This window comes from Patella vulgata, chromosome 6 (genome assembly GCF_932274485.2).
Source record: "Patella vulgata chromosome 6, xgPatVulg1.2, whole genome shotgun sequence".
Lineage (NCBI taxonomy): Eukaryota > Metazoa > Mollusca > Gastropoda > Patellidae > Patella > Patella vulgata.
In genome coordinates, this window is record NC_065884.2 from 14,478,323 (window position 1) to 14,496,642 (window position 18,320).

At 32.1% G+C, this 18,320-nt stretch overlaps 1 protein-coding gene across 1 annotated transcript; it reads left to right on the plus strand.

The window, feature by feature from the left end:
* Positions 1-1,679: 1,679 nt before the first annotated feature.
* On the plus strand, positions 1,680-15,144 carry LOC126824596 (transmembrane 7 superfamily member 3). Its single transcript, XM_050553855.2, has 10 exons — positions 1,680-1,955; positions 4,228-4,527; positions 6,261-6,529; positions 8,082-8,259; positions 10,056-10,142; positions 10,515-10,592; positions 11,446-11,601; positions 12,276-12,373; positions 13,274-13,436; positions 14,340-15,144. Exons 1-10 carry the CDS (start codon positions 1,901-1,903, stop codon positions 14,582-14,584), a joined length of 1,629 nt encoding a protein of 542 aa, XP_050409812.1. The 5' UTR covers positions 1,680-1,900; the 3' UTR covers positions 14,585-15,144.
* Positions 15,145-18,320: the final 3,176 nt, after the last annotated feature.

Below are 18,320 nucleotides of genomic sequence, written 5' to 3' on the forward strand. Positions count from 1 at the left end.
GGTTGATTTTAAATGTATTGAATGACATTACTCTTATATTTTAAATGTAGATTACATTACCCTTACATTTTAAATTCAACCATTACAATTACATTCTCATTTATGGCAACGTAATTAATTACCATTACCGATAAAGTTGAAAGTAGCTAATTACCATTCATTACTACTACCATTCCCTAAGAACAACATTTTTAAAAGACAAAATTTAAAAGACAACCTTATTTACATGTACCATTTTGATTTTAAATTAATTTGTACAATATAAATATGGGAAATTAGTCAACATGACTGTAAAACTATTCATAGTTATGTTTATCATTTCACTCAGATCATGTAAACAATTTGCCACCTCATTCAACAATTTGGGTGATCATTTGGCAAAATATCCTTAAAGATACATTATTTAAGATTTAGATGTAAAGATGTAAGCATTCCTGCAATAATAATAGTTCAAAAATTGATGATTCAAAATGAAAATATTGAAATTTCATTACTTTATTCTGAGTCAAGTTATCACTGTTTGTAGTTTTGACAGGATGTGTGCATTGATTGTTTATTATCGTAACCATGATAGTGGTATATTTAAGACTTAAGACTTGTTCCTCCATTTTTAAAATTAAATCATTAAATGGCCAAACAAGTCTAATCCAGTTAAAATCTTGAGCATCCGATGGCATCGAGATTTGATTATGGCCTTGTCTGGCCTTGTCATGTTAATAACCGTCTAATTAATAATCTATATAACATTTAAGGCCTAAAGAAAGAACAGCAAAAGGCATATTTAGTTCTTGAATAATATATCTTTAAAGTTTTTACAGCTAGACAAATGATTCATTAATACATGTATGTTTGTTAATTTTACAAATTTTTAAATTTCTTCAATTAGAAAAGATATAAATGATCAGACATAATCAAAGAGAAAGTTATACATACAAGTAACTGCCTACTATTATTATACAATAATAAAGCCATATTAATTAATTAAAGGTCTACACTCTATGCCTGGGCCTATAGATCTACTATGGCTATGCATAAAATACAATATTATTGGACTCATCATTATATTAATTTTCTTGATTTTAATGTAAGGAAATGTCACGTCAATTTATATTCGAGAGCTACTACTCTGTTAAAATAAAATGTAGGATAAGGATATGCGGCATGGCACGAATTCAACATGATGAGCAACTGAAGACGAAGTCAAGATTACAAGAAGTGATGAAAAAAAAATGGACCGGGTAAAATGGCTGAAAATAATTGTAAGACGTGTTAAAATCTTCTAATAAATGCAACAAAATGATATAAATACAAATGTACGATAAGATCGTGTTACTTGTCGAGAAATTTTCTCGATGTAGTGTTATTATTAAAGAAAAATATCTGAAACGTAAATTTCAGACATCTTACACTTACATGCGCTTTTACCAACACGAGGGAAGATGGTGGAAATATGTGCCCGCGGTTTTGTGTCACTTAATTTGATTGGTTAAATTATTTTGATGCGAACATTCTGACCAATCGAATGATGGTTAAGAAGATAAATTACCCAATGTCGCGAATGTTGGCGGGTAATAGCTCATGCACAGGGATACTCTTTCAAAGATCCCCTAATATTCGGAAGATTCTTTACAGTGAAATAGATCTATATACACTTGTACAATGAAAACATAGTCAATTTAATTCTCACCATTTATAAGCGCTTTTTTTTGTTTATCTGAATCGCAAGGGAAAATTTTGATCGAGCCTACCGAAAAGATTTGTAGTTGTCTCCCATATATCACGTGTCTATTATTGTCAGAAAATATGTAAACAAGTTTGGAGGATGAGGTCATAATCATAATGGCTTGTCAAATTGTGCTATTTTTTGGATTCAGTTTTTGTAGAACCTGAAAGCATTACGATGGATATGAAATGCCTACTGTTATTTTCGTGTTGCTTTTTAGCTGTAACGAAAGGTATTGCAGAAAAAAAAACCCCACTATTTTACAATTAGTAGTATTACAATACAATCATTTTATATTATTAATATTATATGGTCATGGTGGAAATGAAAGTATATTCTAATTCTTTATTATGATTAATAGTTTTATAAGTGGCATCACATATTAAGGATCAAGCTAATTTTTGGATCTCAAACTCAATATTATCCATAAGAATGCCAGTCAAGTCGTCCACAAGCAAAGTCGTCCACACGAAAAATCTGGTTAAGTCGTCCACACCCGTTGGTGGAGTCGTCCACACGACTTAGTTTACTTTCGGGACACATAATGTATTTTTATTTAGTATAATTTTTCTGCGTGGTCACCCTTTCTCCCGGCAAATAAACAACAAAGTAAATCATTTTCTTCAATAAATAACATATTCATAAACAAATTTAACAAATTCAATAAATAATCATTAATATAACAAATTCATAAACAAGTTCATTAATATAACAAATTCATAAACAAGTTCATTAATATAACAAATTCATAAACAAGTTCATTAATATAACAATTTCATTAATATAACAATTTCATTAATATAACAATTTTAAAGATTTTCCCTGCTACTGTCTCAAATGTCTTCCTTTGTCGCCTCTTTAATTTATTCTCCGAAACCAGTTGTTGTTGTAGTTCTGCCGTTTTAGATTCATTAGATTTATTACAAAAACATCGATAATACTAATCAAACAAACAAAAATGCTAAAATCATAACGCCATTTAACAAACAATACAATAAACTTTATTACAAAAACATCGTTAATACTAATCAAAAATGTTACAATCATAACGTCAATTAAAAGCGAATATACTTTATTAAAAAAACATTGTTAATACATCGCTAAAATCATAACGCCAATTAACAAAAAATACAAGTATACTTCATTGCAAAAACATCGGTGAACAAAACAAACAATAACATCGGCGTTTTGAGTACTAGTCAATTGTGTACGAGTCTTATTCTTAGTTGTGAACGACATCACCAATAGTTGAGTACGAGTAAATTGTGTACGAGTCTTATTCTTAGTTGTGGACGACATCACCAATAGTTGTGGACGACATCACCAATGCCTTGTGGACGACTCCACTAATGGGTGTGGACGACATCACCAATGCCTTGTGGATGACTCCACTAATGGGTGTGGACGACTTCACTGTGGACGACTTTGCTTGTGGACGACTTCACTGGCACCCATCCATAATATTATCGAAATAAAAAATATCTAATTTTAAGACAATCATAAATGAATATTTTGAAATCACTACACAACCTTGTGTACGCTGTGGAGTGTGGTTTCGAGTGGCTCAACCTCAACACCATTTTTAATGAACAAAAAAATATATGAGGAAGTAATTAAAAATGACTGATTCAAATAATAGTTTCAAACAAACCCGTGTAGCATGTGTTCTTCCTCACATCCCTGCCCATTTGGGAGCAGGTCGTTTCATCCCATTACCGGTTCATCTCGGGCTGTTTCATCCCAAATTTACACAGGTCCTTTCATCTCACTTATATCAGGTCCTGTCATCCCACAGGTATTACATGAATTTTTTCGAAATAATATCAATCTAATTTGTCTTATTTAAAAGGGGCTCCTGTGCAATTTAGTTGATTATTGGGTAATACGTAGAGTTCATCATGTATTTTGGCGAGTGATTAAGCTGTCAATATGCAATTATAATATACCTTTTTATAAAGAAGATTAATGATGTTAGACATCAAAAAAAAATAACCCCCAATAAACTAACAAACTAATCTTGGTGGTGATCGGTAATCAACAAAAATCGACGAGTAAAACTTATTTATTTCATACATTATTGTTTATTTAACAATAAACAAGTGTTTAACAGTTTATTTAACAATAAACAAGTGTTTAACAGTTTATTTAACAATAAGTACAACTCAGTTAATTGACTGCTATTATAATAACAAGGGGGACGAAACAGCCAGGGATGAAAGAGCCCGATAAAAAGATAGGTTGGGATGAAACAGCCCAAGGTGAAACGGTTGTGGGATGAACTGACCTGCATCTGCCAATTTGACCCACACATTTCTTCCTCACCTCACAACTAAGTCAGAAAATATGCTTCCTCACACCAAAGTAGAAAAATAGCCTGCCTCATTCAAAGATGAAAGATTTTATTTCTTTTATAAAGTGATGACAATATCCTTCCTCGCAGCTGATGGCTGACCCTGCCCTCATCAAAATTTTATCTGATAATTGTCTGCTTTTTTTTTTCTCAGGGGATGTTGATTTAACAGAAGGGAAAGTTACCAGTGTAAAATTGACGAATGGTACCTCAAGACTGGTTCATAATGTTGACAAGACAGGCATCAGTTTTATTATTATTGAAGTTCATTCTCAAACAAACAATTTAACATTATCATGGAAAAATACTTTTACTCAAGACAGTACAGCCAGGGGTAGGAATGTAGGGGTTATGACTCCTTACAGTTCTCCTGGTAATATATATTGGTTTATTAAAACAGATGAAGTAGACTCTGTCAATGTTCTGCTGCTCGTCAAATATCTTAAAATCAATGGTGAGTGAATGTATTTCATTTTTGAAGAGAATTGTTATGCCGTTGGCTTGTCTTTAACTGCACCAAATTAACAGGCTACAGGATGTCTTTCGACACCCATATTGTATAAATCTCACTCCATTTGTCTTCACTGCTGTGGCCGGATCAGGAAGAGTTTTTTTTTTAAAAATGTGTGCTGTTTGATGCAGGGTATTAGCAAAGGATTGTAGCGATTATTACAGGTGACACTGGCTTTTGAACATATCCCGTTTACATTGTTTGCATTGGAGGCCAAATGTTGAGAAATTTTTAATTCATCGTAACCTTATAAATACTAGGGCTGGCAATCGATATTGGTTTCAAGTATCGATAATCGCTGATCAATAATTGATAATATCAGCGAACTATTTTTACTTAAATTGTTTTGAAAACTTTCATCATTTGTATATGAATTATATATGAGTTTATGCTGTAATATCATTTAATATGTAGGATTTGTTCCATTGATTTCACAATAAAATATAAGCATTCCATAATAAAACCAACTGTCGAAACTAATCAACTTCATTAGTTTATGACCATAAAAATAATAACAGTAACAGTTTATTTCTCTAGTTATTTTTCGATCCCTGCATTGGCCAAGAAAGTTCATCCAGATTTTCAGGCGTGGTTCTCCCTTGTCAGTGATGCAGGACGGAAGGCCTGACAAGGACAGCTGTCTAGTCGTTCGGATGGGACTAAAAAGCGAGGTCCCATGTAAAAGATCCCTTGACAGTTGGAATTCGATATAAGAGTAGGCCGTAGTGCCACTGTTCGGGCAAAATTTCCCTCATAGCACACTGTATGGCGTATGCCCGTCTTCATTAGCCCAGTTCAGAGCAGAACAGTAGGATGTTAAACCCCATTTCATTTCATTTCATTTCTCTAGTTATTTGGATTTCTAATGCACATTAAATGCCTTGTATAGTGGCTTAATTCATATTGTTAATTCTTGGTCACTATGAGATGTTGTAATTGAGATTTAGAGACAGAGCAGACAAAAGAAATAGAGTAAAAGCAGGGGTACAAGTCTGAATGGTATGCAATCTATTTGCTCTCAAACCAAGCGGCCGACAATTCTTAGCGATGGAGTCTTGCTTGAAGAACAATAGTGTGTGTGTTTAATGACTTTCTGTTTAATTACAGTTACCGAGCTAGGTGCAAGCACACGTTGTAAAGAATACTGTGATACGGATTATCTTTAAATCTTTTATCGATTTCTTCTTGCATGTGGCTACCTATCATTGCGCGTTTATCGATATTTAACCGATTATCGATCTTCAAAATGCTTTACCGACAATTATCAGCAATATCAATATTTTCTGCCAGCTCTAATAAATACTGATCGGAATTGAACCATTTCTGGACTGATATACCTTTTAGACATTCAACGTTCACAGTAGTGTATTTTGAAATGGCCCCGGTTGTACGTGACAAGGAGTAGGGTCGTCTGTCCAACCTCGTGGGTTTTCTCCGGGTCCTCTGATTTCCTCCCACTGCTAAAGACCCCTATGCGCAAACGAATTATTGAAATAAAATTGAACCATATGTTTGTCCCAAAATGACCTAGTTTGTGTCGAGTGGAGGTTAAAACACCTCTCTCTCTCTCTCTCTCTCTCTCTCTCTCTCTCATTTTGAAATGGATTCATAATTTCTCAAATGACTTTCAAAGACTTTAAATAAAAAGGTTATTCTACTTTTATTTATTTTTTCAGATCCAATACCTGGTGGATGTAATCAGATTCTAAATTTAGAGAATGATCCCAACATGTTATTGTCCTATACAGATTATTGGACATCAGTCAGATTTCAGTGGGCCAATATTGACACTGTCAGTGAATGTGAAAGTTCATTGATGCAGAAACAATTGGAGTATGATGTTTATGTATATTTTGTGAAAGAAGCTAAACTTGATGAAAAATACTTCTTGGATGCCATGAAAAAAATGATTGGTGTTGAAAATATTATCGCAAATGGAAGAAAGGTAACAATAAAGTGAATACTTAAAAGTCTTAATGTGTCATACTCGCTAAAATATTAAATTTCTCATGGCTGAACCAGTCATGAATATACCCAGATTAATCATTTAACATTTAAGGGCATTGAGTAGTCTAAGGTATGCACTAATCTTTCAACACCAATCTTATTAACACTTTGGACACTTGTGTAAAATAACCCAGAGCACACTACATTCCGACCGTTTGTTGTGTAATAATGGAGATACAAGATGTTTTGTATGCTAAATGTTAGAACTGGGCAGAACTAGAAGCCAAATCGGTTGTTACTCATAATCATATTTTAGTGTATTGCAAATGTTTTCATTTCTGACAAAAGACAAAATATGCAACAATCATTGTTAACTCCCCAGACGACTTAGCTACAGTAGGTGTATGTTTCTTTGCCTGGCAACCTATCTTTTGGCATTCCTATGAATACCAGACAAACCACAGCCTATAGCCAAATATTGTGCTGTGGCTTTTTTGGAATTGCAGTTAGCATTGTTCATGCCAAATGTGATGAAAATCCATGCAGGCATAACTGAGAAAATTTGACTTTTGTTGTCATCAGTACCCTTTATTATCATGCTTTTTGGCCAAATTTGGAACATATTTGGTAAATAAAATTGGTATATTTTTCTTATTAATATGTAGTTTATCACCTCAAATAACAAAAAATGTCATATCTTATGAACAAAAAGTACAGTGCTAGCTTTAAAGTGTGCATTTTAGAATGCTCAACCCCATTAAGTAGGAAAACAAAATAGAAATATCATGGCAATCTCCCGACTTGTATTCAATCAAATTCAAAATAGGTCTGTGAGTTCTGTTCAGCAAAAACAATATAGTGTTGGACTTATTACATAGCGTGCTGCATAGATCAGTGAAATTTCAATTCAACATATCTTTGTAAATACTGAACAGAACAGAACCATTTCGACTGGTATTCCTTTTAGAGATTTAACTTTCATAATATTGTAGTTTGCAAATAATTCCTATATAGCACTAAATGACACATCAATCCTTTAAGAAACAGTACAGCAGATGTATCACCTTAAAACTGAATAAAAAGGTTGCCTTAGTTCTTGTTCATCCAGTGAACATTTTCCTTATCCTTTACACATTTTCCCTATCCTTTTATTTTCCCTTATCCTTTTCACATTTTACCTTCATCCTTTACACATTTTACCTTCATCTTTTTCACATTTTACCTTCATCCTTTTCACATTTTCCCTGTCCATACACGTTTCATTTCCTATCCTATGCACAATTTCCTGATTCTTTACACATTATCCTTAACCCTTGCACATTTTCCATGTCTATTGCACATTTTCCCAATCCTTTACACATTTCCCATAACCTTTGCAGATTTTCCCTATTAATTATATATTTTCCCTATCCTTTGCACATTTTTCCTCTTTTGTACATTTTTCCTATCTTTTTTGTTACCCATTTTCTCCATCTTTTCTTCATTCATTACATATTTTTGTGTATTATTTTCTATAGATATTTTCAGAACCCTGATTGGTATACTTTCAGGTTATGTCACTAACTAATGATATGAAAACCAAGTCTAATTTTACTCTGTCATCTATTAATGGTCAGGGTGGTATATATGGTGTAGTTGTTAAAAATACTCGTCTAAATACAGTAGCTAGTTATGTCAGTGTAGCATCATATGGTTGTAATTTAACTAATCAAACTTGTGAAATTGATGGTGAGTATTATTATAGAATCTTTAATATTAAACATAAATCAGGAGCCAATGCTGTAATTTATGAACGATGAAGTTTTGAATTTTAATATGTTTCTTCATTACAACCAAATTTATGAGGGGGGGTGGATGGCCGAATGGTTAGCATGCTCGCGCTTTATCATACGGTCTGTCATTGAGTCAACTGGCGTGGTTTCGATTCCCCGGTTGTACGTGACAAGGAGTAGGGTCGCCTGTCCAGCCTCGTGGGTTTTCTCTGTTAGTCCCGTAATGACTTAGTTTGTGTCCAGTGGACGTTAAACCCCATTTCTCTCTCTCCCCAATTTTATGAATGAGAAATTTTGAATTATGATTTTTCTGCCTTACAACCAAATGTACAATCCCTGCGAAACTTAAGAAAAATCTGACAAAAATTACAAGTAGTGTGTGTAGAGCATTGATTGGAAAATATGAATGGACAACAGACACGGGTGAGAACAATATAGTCTTAGAAATTGAATTTTCTTGAAATATTTTCATTATTTAAGGTTTGAGGAACAATAGTATTAACTATAACTATGTTAATGATATCTGTAAGTATAGCAGGATACAGTACATGTATGCTAGTTGAAGGGGTTAATCAGAACAAAGAACTTAATGTTGTTACTAAACACACATTATTATTGTTTTATTTTTTCCACTGGTTAAAGGGTTAATCCTATAAATTTAATCAGTCGTACATGCGTTAATCTGCCCACAAATTTTCGGTGATAAAGGAGAACACAGATTTGTATATTTTAATCATTATCTAGTATTCAACAAGGCACAACCCAGTGTACAAATTGTTTCATCTTTTATTAACAACTGTCAGTCCAACCTCGTGGGTTTTCTCCGGGTCCTCCAGTTTCCTCCCACTGCTAAAGACCCCTATGCGCAAGCGAATTATTGAAATAAAATTGAACCATGTGTTAGTCCCGAAATGACCTAGTTTGTGTCGAGTGGATGTTAAACCCCATTTCTCTCTCTCTCTCTCTCTCTCTCTCTCTCTCTCTTATTAACAACCGTCATGTTATTAGGGAACTGTCAGTCAGTGTAAATAAAAAAAAGAAACAGCAGCATGATGTACTATATTAGCTCCGGCTCTGTGAACATTAAACCCCAGGTAAATACACGAAGAAAAAAATGGCTGGATAGAAGACTTTTAGTGTGTATGCTACATGTAGATATTGAATACCAGATAATGATTAATACATACAAATTCCTTTAAGAAAATCTTGACCATGATTGCACTGCAATGTTGATTGAATTTACTTATTTTCAAAGTGTCACATGCATTTATTTTGACATTATTTCAACCAAAGTACATTGCACACTGTTATAGATCTCAGATATAGCCTTCACTTGAATACTATTATGACATAGTACATAGCTTACTGGCTATTGGTGCCTTAGTGAATAAGGCGCTGGCCGCTAATCAGGAGGACCAGGGTTTGATCCCAGTGTTAGTCGAGAAAGTTCTCTGGGATTTTCCAACATGGTTTCAACTTGTCAATGGTTCAGGACAGACAAAAATACTGAGGTCCTGTGTGTATACACATTAGCGTTCATGTATAAAAGAACTCTTGACAGTTGGAATTCGAAATAATAGTAGTCTGTAGTGCAGTTGTCCGAGCATGATTTCCTTTATGGAGTATGCCTGTCTTCATTAGCCTGGGCGTTAAAATTTACTCAATGACAGACCTTATGATTAAAAGCGCACCCTACCCAACCCCCTAGGAAATAAACAACATTGTAAATATGTATTTTGATTATGTTTATAGTTGAAGATGCTGAGTATGTTATAGGAGCTTTATGTTTTCTTGTTGGTGTAGGCTTGTGTTTCTTTGGTCACAAGTTCCTAAAGACAGGTAAGCAATTTTTGATAAAAACAGATGTTACTAAATCTTATAAATTTATTGACTGGAACTATCAATCCATCTTTCTGAATTTGTTTATTGCTTGTCTATCTGTATATTAAATGGAATAACTTCCACATTTATTCTCCTTGGTTTTTGTTAGCCCATTAGAACCTTTACTTACGGTCAGATATTTTATTTGCAACATAATTAGGTTGACGAGTTAGCAGCTTGTAAGCTTGTATTTTGTTACCAAGCAACCTATGATTGTTCTATTTATCATTTAGATCATAATTATGTTGATGACTTTGAGCTTGTGTTGTTGCCTGGCAACCTATGGGATTGTTCTATTTATCATAATATACCGAAATTATTGTTTTTCAGAATTTTTTGTGTTTGGATTTTTAGCATGGACTATAATATCATTTGTACTGCTGACTTTATATACAGGAATAGATCCAGGTAATTCAGATAAAAACCCAATTAGTTTTTCTTTTTCTATTTTGTTATTTATCGTTGCTAAAAGTGGCCTTATATTTGTCTATTTATGTTCATTTGATGACTGGAGATTTCTTGTGCGTTTTTTGAATGGAATATTAAGGCAATTACTGGATGCTCATAGATAGAATTATTGCACTTGCTTAAAGAAAGAGGGTCAAGTTTATGTTTGAATTTGAGGAAATTTGTCCGAATGAATCATTTAATTACATGCCACGCAAAGAAGATACATTATTAGAGTTAAATAAAACATAAAAACACTTTGTATTGATATGGATACTACATTTTAGATTCAAAACACATGTGTTATAATCATTTAGTGGCATTCCGCGATTGGATAATAAAATGTTATGTTATTATTAAGTATGTGTTTTGAGATATCTTATATAATAAGATCCATATAGAGTGTGTGTTTCGTATCTGTAAGTTCCAAATTCTAAATATCTGATATCATTAGGAAATATTAAATAATCGTATAAGATAATTTCCAAGTCAAAATTACCGTACTAGGAGAATTGTAGCTGTTGCAAATATTTTATATTACATTCAGTACAAGTACTAGTTTAACAAGCATTTAATCAATGTTTCTAAACAAACTTGGTTAGTTTATAAACATCAACTGCCAGTTACCATCACTCTGTCGCATCTGTCATGTTAATTAAAGGTGCAACAATATGTATTTATGGTTGTGCTTACATTAACCTTTATAATATTATATAAATAAATATAAAAAAGGGTAAAGGCCAGTATTCTCCTTTAAAACAATAAAAAGATAAAAGTAATATTTGACCTGTGATCATGTTTTATTTTGTTTCAGTATTGGTATTAACTATGAGTTGTATAATTGGTATAGCTGGGGGTGGTATATGTGTTTTATTCTGGTGGTACTGGGGAATACCCATCCTATCAGTATTAATTGTTGGTTTTGTTGGTGGATTTCTATTTTCAGCTGTACTTTTCTTTACTCCATTTGGTAAGTGAAATTATGTTAACCAGGATATTTGAAACCGGCTCTTTTTTTTTCTTTTCATTTTGAAAAGAAAATGCAATATGATTATGGAAGCCTTTGAGCCCTTCAGTGTTCAAGAATGGTTGCACATAGTAGTGAATTGATTGATAAATTATACTACTGTACCCCAGTGATAGATTGAATCTTAATCTTGACATCAAAGAGTTGTAAATAAAAAGGGTGTTTATCTGCTATCCATCTATCTGATCAGTTAAAGATACATTATGTAAGATTAGATAAGGGCTGACAGTTCTTGCTATAATAGTTTAAAAAATAGATAACGAAAAGGTAATATGTTGAACATTTCAGTCAAATTACTTCAGTCTGAGCCATCGTTATCGCTGTTAGAAGAACAGTCTAGCCTTGATTGTCATTGCTACCATTGTTACGATAATAAACAAAGTCTTGATTATCCATTTTTACGGTAACCGCATCAACCGCAAAATGTATTTAAATCTATTGAAAATCTAGACTATACTATGGCATTAAGAGTTGATTATGGTCTTGGTAAGTTAATTAATGTCTAATTAATAATTTAAGACCTAAAGAATGACCCAAAGAACAAAATTATTAAATTGGTGTAACCATACTATTGGTATAATGTAAATAATAAAGTAACCATTTTGTATATATTTCAGGTAATCTTGATGTATGGAATACAGAATTAAATTATTGGATGGCGTTTACTTGTGCTTTATTAATCTATCCACTAGTATTACTCTGTTTTACTAAAACGGTTAGTAGAAATAAAATAATGTATTCATTAATATCACTCTGTTTTATTGAACTGTTAGTAGAAATAAAATAATCTATTCATTAATAGTAGAAATAAAATAATCTATTCATTAATAGTAGAAATAAAATAATCTATCGTAGAAATAAAATAATCTATTCATTAATAGTAGAAATAAAATAATCTATCCATTAGTATCACTCTGTTTTATTGAACTGTTAGTAGAAATGAAATAATCTATTCATTAATAGTAGAAATAAAATAATGTATTCATTTATATCACTCTGTTTTATTGAACTGTTAGTAGAAATAAAATAATCTATTCATTAATAGTAGAAATAAAATAATCTATCCATTAGTATCACTCTGTTTTATTGAACTGTTAGTAGAAATAAAATAATCTATTCATTAATAGTAGAAATAAAATAATCTATCCATTAGTATCCCTCTGTTTTACTAAAATGGTTAGTAGAAATAAAATAATCTATTCATTAATAATAGAAATAAATTAATCTATCCATTAATATCACTCTGTTTTATTGAACTGTTAGTAGAAATAAAATAATCTATTCATTAATAGTAGAAATAAAATAATCTATCCATTAGTATCACTCTGTTTTACTAAAATGGTTAGTAATAGTGACGTGGATGATGTTAAAGGGGCATTATGGGTGATCAGATAAGAGTTGACAGTTCTCGCTATAATAGTTAAAAAATGTATTCCAATCCACTAAACATCGCAGGCTACCAATGGCATCCACAGTTGATTATGGTCTGGATAATTAATTAATGTCTAATTAATAATTTAGATAACATTTCAGGCCCAAAGAAAGACCTGCAATAGGCAGATTTAGTTCTTGCATAATGTATGTTTTATTTCTTGTATTTATTTGTTTATTTCAGCTGAATATCCTAACCTGTGCTTTTGTAGGATCTTATCTGATATGTATTATTATAGACTATTTACTACATACAACACTGAAACTCATTATCCTTAATACCATCAACCATGCTATCATAGATGGATATGAGAAAATTAAAGTAGTGACACCGTTCGATATAAATGGTATGTCCAATGTATTGTTTGAGAAGTGGTTTTAGATTTGGTGTTCTCAGTTAGTATGACGTTGGCTCGCTATCTAGGAAGTCCTAGGTTCGATCCCGGCTTGACACAGAGAAATTTTTACAGGATTTTTCCTTGTGATATTCACTTGTTAGTGGTCAAAGTAGACTGTAGCCTCGCTATCTGGATAAAATGTCCTGCAAATTACACTGTGTGGCATCTGTTCGTTTTTATAGATCGGGGCAGAGAAGTGGTTTCAATTTACCGCTGGTACGTAAGGAACCTGTTGGTTTTTCTCCAGATATCTGCTTTCATCCCACTGCTAAAGACCCCTACATGCAAGTGAATTATTGAACTACCGAGTTTGTTTTCATGTTTTTAAACTTTGTTAGCAAAATGATAGCTCATGCATCATTTACATAGAATTCCATAACCAAGATTACAAATCTAGCCCCCGAGTTCACAAAGCATTCAGTTAAGAATTTACCCAAAATTGTTCGCCTTGTTTTAACTAAAATATAGCCCTTATATAACCTTTTTTTGTTTTAATGTATTAAATTCATCAATAAGAAACTGTGTGCAAGGTTTTGTGTTTCTGAATTAAAGATATTTCTCATAAACAGTGATTGAAAGTTGAGTAAAATCTTAACTTAAAGGACAATTTTGGTGTCAGTCATTATCACATATGTGATAGAACCGGTTAAACACGTTCCAAGTATAATTTTAAGACAGAGGTCATTGTTACAATAGATGCGTTATGAAGCTTTCATGAAAGGGAAGTGACGAATGCAAAAGGAAATCATGAGTTATCCTTCTATATATGTGAACTTGGAACCTGATAGATTGAATTTATATGACTAGAACCATATAGTAAGTGGATTATATAATAGATATTCATTATTTCAGATATAATAATGGTGGTAACTTGGGCTGTCCTATGTATCGTAGGAACAGCAATTCAGTTTAACCTCACTAAAGGACATGCTCCATTCCCACCATGTCCACGAGCACAGCGAAGACGTCGTTTGGAACAAGCACGAAATAGACAACGAGCAATGGACCAGTTCGATAATGAACGACAGCCATTGATATGTGAAAGACCAAGACAGTACAACACTTATCAACGACAAGAATTATATCAACCATCATAACTATATAAATAATACGTCTAATATTATATTTTCTTCCAATCACAAATATGTGTTCTTATTGGTTTTTTACGCCAATGTGGAAATGTGGTTGTATATTGCCGTCGCCTCCGCTTGTCCATATGTCCGTCGTCCACAATTTCTCATGAAGACTCTAGACTACATTTATTATCTAATCTGTTTGAAATTTATATGTATTTTTTTTTGGGGGGGGGGGGGATTACTTTATAAAGTGCCTCTGAACACGTTATATGAAAGGGTGCACTATAAATATGCTGTGCTATAATAATAATAATAATATATGTGAGACTACATTTATTATCTAATCTGTTTGAAATTTATATGTATTTTTTTTTTGGGGGGGGGGGGATTACTTTATAAAGTGCCTCTGAACACGTTATATGAAAGGGTGCACTATAAATATGCTGTGCTATAATAATAATAATAATATATGTGAGACGAAGATGCATCCTTGCGCTGATGATTTAGCTGCTGCAAGAGTATGTTTTGTTGCCTGGCAACACATCTATTTTCTTGTATCTGTGAACCAGGGCTCTAATTTCAGTCATTGACTGGCAGTGACATTGTCCACCTGGAGAACTTACCTGGCAGTCAATTTACATGCCATAAAATTAGAATTTAACCTTAAATCACAATAAATTTATAGTTTATGTGTAAAAACACTTAAAAATTTAAATAATATATTGGAATAATACTCAAAATTGTTTTATTCTTTCGAAAAAATGCTTTAATAATCTGAGGTAAACAAAATACATCTAAAATTGATTGACTGGCAAAATTGTGGAATTTAAAGTGAAAGCTCTGCTGCTAGGCTTCCACTTCAACATTTTCATAGTCGGTCATTTTTGATAACACATGAAAACTTTACAAATTAAATTCTTATTGCATGGGTTTTTATTTTATTTATGGTAGGGTATCGTGATGGGTCAGATCCAGTGTTGGTCATTTTCCATAGCCCTCAGTCATGACCATCATATACGATCAACATGGAAGCCATGCTCTGCTGTGAACAATACTTACTGCTATACTTGCTATGTATAAAGTAAATCTAGTAAACAAAGTTACTGTATATCTAATTGGAAGAATGAAAATGAGTGTTTAGACAATAGCTTTCTATTTTTGTACTATGTAAGTTCTTTGTAAAGTGTATATAGGATATTTTGTAATAAATTATTTAATATTGATTTTGTGAAGTATCTTGCAAATAGTATGTATACATATATAAAACAAGACAAATTGTTTAAGGACCCAATACTGGTAACTCCTCACTCCACAATAAACTTTTACAATAATCTATTTAGAGATTAAACTTTCACGATAATCTATTCAGAGATAAAAGTTTCACAATAACCATTTTAGAGATAAAACTTTCACAATAATCTATTTAGAGATTAAACTTTCAAGATAATCATTTTAGAAATTTAACTTTCACGATAATAATCATTTTAGAGATGAAACTTTCACAATAATCTATTAAGAGATGAAACTTTCACAATAATCTATTAACAGATAAAACTTTTACAATAATCTATTAACAGATAAAACTTTCACAATAATCTATTTAGCAATTAACTTTCACGATAATCATATTACTTAGAGATGAAACTTTCATGATAATAATCATTTTAGCGATGAAACTTTCACGATAATCATTTTAGTGATTAAACTTTCACGATCTTGTAGTTTTTAAGGAATAACAATCAGTGGCTTTGATACTTTATCAAAACATGTCTTTGAATGTGACCAATCTTTTTATCATCATTAGTGCTAATATGTTCTTTTAATAGAATGTCTCATCATTATACGTGCTTAGATTATTTATTAGTTTATATAACTATTCCAATGCTAATAGATGTAGTAAAATGTACAAATATGTATATTGCATTAGATGTGATCAACGAGCCCTGCTTATCATTTATTTATCGAACAGGAAAATTCCTTGCACAAAAGCTTCATATTTATTATCTTTTGTAACTAAATTTATTTTGTATTTTTTTTTTTTTTCACCCACCTTGAAATATGGTTGTATATGCCGTCACCCATGGCTGTCCGTCCATTGGTCCATCGACAGCAACTGTTTGTAGACTCCCCAGAGACTAAAGTTATAAGCCAATTGACATAACACATTGTTTCTATTAATGTGACCAAAAAAAACCCTATTAATTTTCATAAATTTCTGTTAACTCGAACAGCTATAGATGATATGTTGTGTTAGCTGTTGGAAGAACTAGCTGCAAGCCTATCCAATTGTAATTATTTTTAATAATTCCTTCATAAGTTGTTGCCCTTGATTAAATTTTAGTGTCTTGTAAATGCTGCCATTGCTTACAAAAGATTAAAAATGTGACTTAGCTGCTATGGGTGTATCTTTAGTTGAAACAAAATCATTATTAATCGAATTATAATAATAATGTGCAGTACATATCTATATAATTAATTATTTAAAATATTATACCACATGTTAAGATGTTGATATATAATTTGAACTCAATGAAATGAAATGAAATGTATTTTAACATCCTACTTTCTGCACAAATTGGGCTATGATGACAGCTTTAGTCGTACAGTGTGCTATGAGGAAAATTTTGCACGGACAGTGGCGCTACTGTCTACTCTTATTTGGAATTCAAACTGTCAAAGGTTCTTTTACGTGCACGCCAATGTGTGTTCACACGACCTTTGTTTTTCTTCCAATCTGAAGGACTGTTCTTGCCTGCCCTCCCTTGCTCGCCAACACCGGGAGCAAACCCTGAGACCTCCTGGTAAGCAAGCCAGTGTCTTATTTGCTGATCCACCAGAGCTTCCTTCAGCTCAATGTAAATAGATAAGATTTTTATAGTACATCATACATGTCATGTATATTATCCTTCCAGTTCCTTAGTTCACAAGCCTTATAAACCCTCTGCATGTCTAGAACTTTTTAGATTTCGTTGAAACGTACTAGATTGTTAAGCAAAAAGGAAGAACAGTGGAAATTCAGGATCACTTGATATTGACATTCCACCAAAACTTTAAATTTTGTTGAAACTTGCTAAATTATACAGCTATCAGGTGAAAAGTGGACATTACGAATCACTTGTTGATATTTGACCGTCCATGGAAACTATATAGCTTGTAATAAGGAATTTCAAAATAAGATTTGTTTGAAAAATTTGTCTCCATAATATCTGGATGGATTTCTTTGAAATGTGATATATATATATATATATATATATATATATAATATATATATATATATACCTACCTTGCTGATTGCAGAATTATAAAAATATTTACTTGTGCCCTATATGAATGGGTCAAGAACAATTTGAAAAAGAATATAGAGATATTTAAATTAAAATTAAAATAATAATCTGTGATATCATTTACACCTATAATTTCTTCTATAATCAAGGCACATATTGTATACATTTTGAACCATTGGCCACAAAGTACTTGAATAAAGATATTATTATTATATAATCAGAGCACTATATGATCTGAAAATACAGATGTGACGTCATTCTTTGATGTTAAGATAATGTCTGGGCAACATGCCATTTAAAATAATGTCTGGGCAACATGCCAACCTACATTATGGAATATTAAATAAAATATTGGACAGGAAGATTTCATGGAGATGAGCGTATCGGACAATATATGTATTTTAAAGCTGAAATTTCATATTTTTAAGTTATATTTTTAAAATTTATTAAAATGAAGCCTTTTAAGGCTTTAT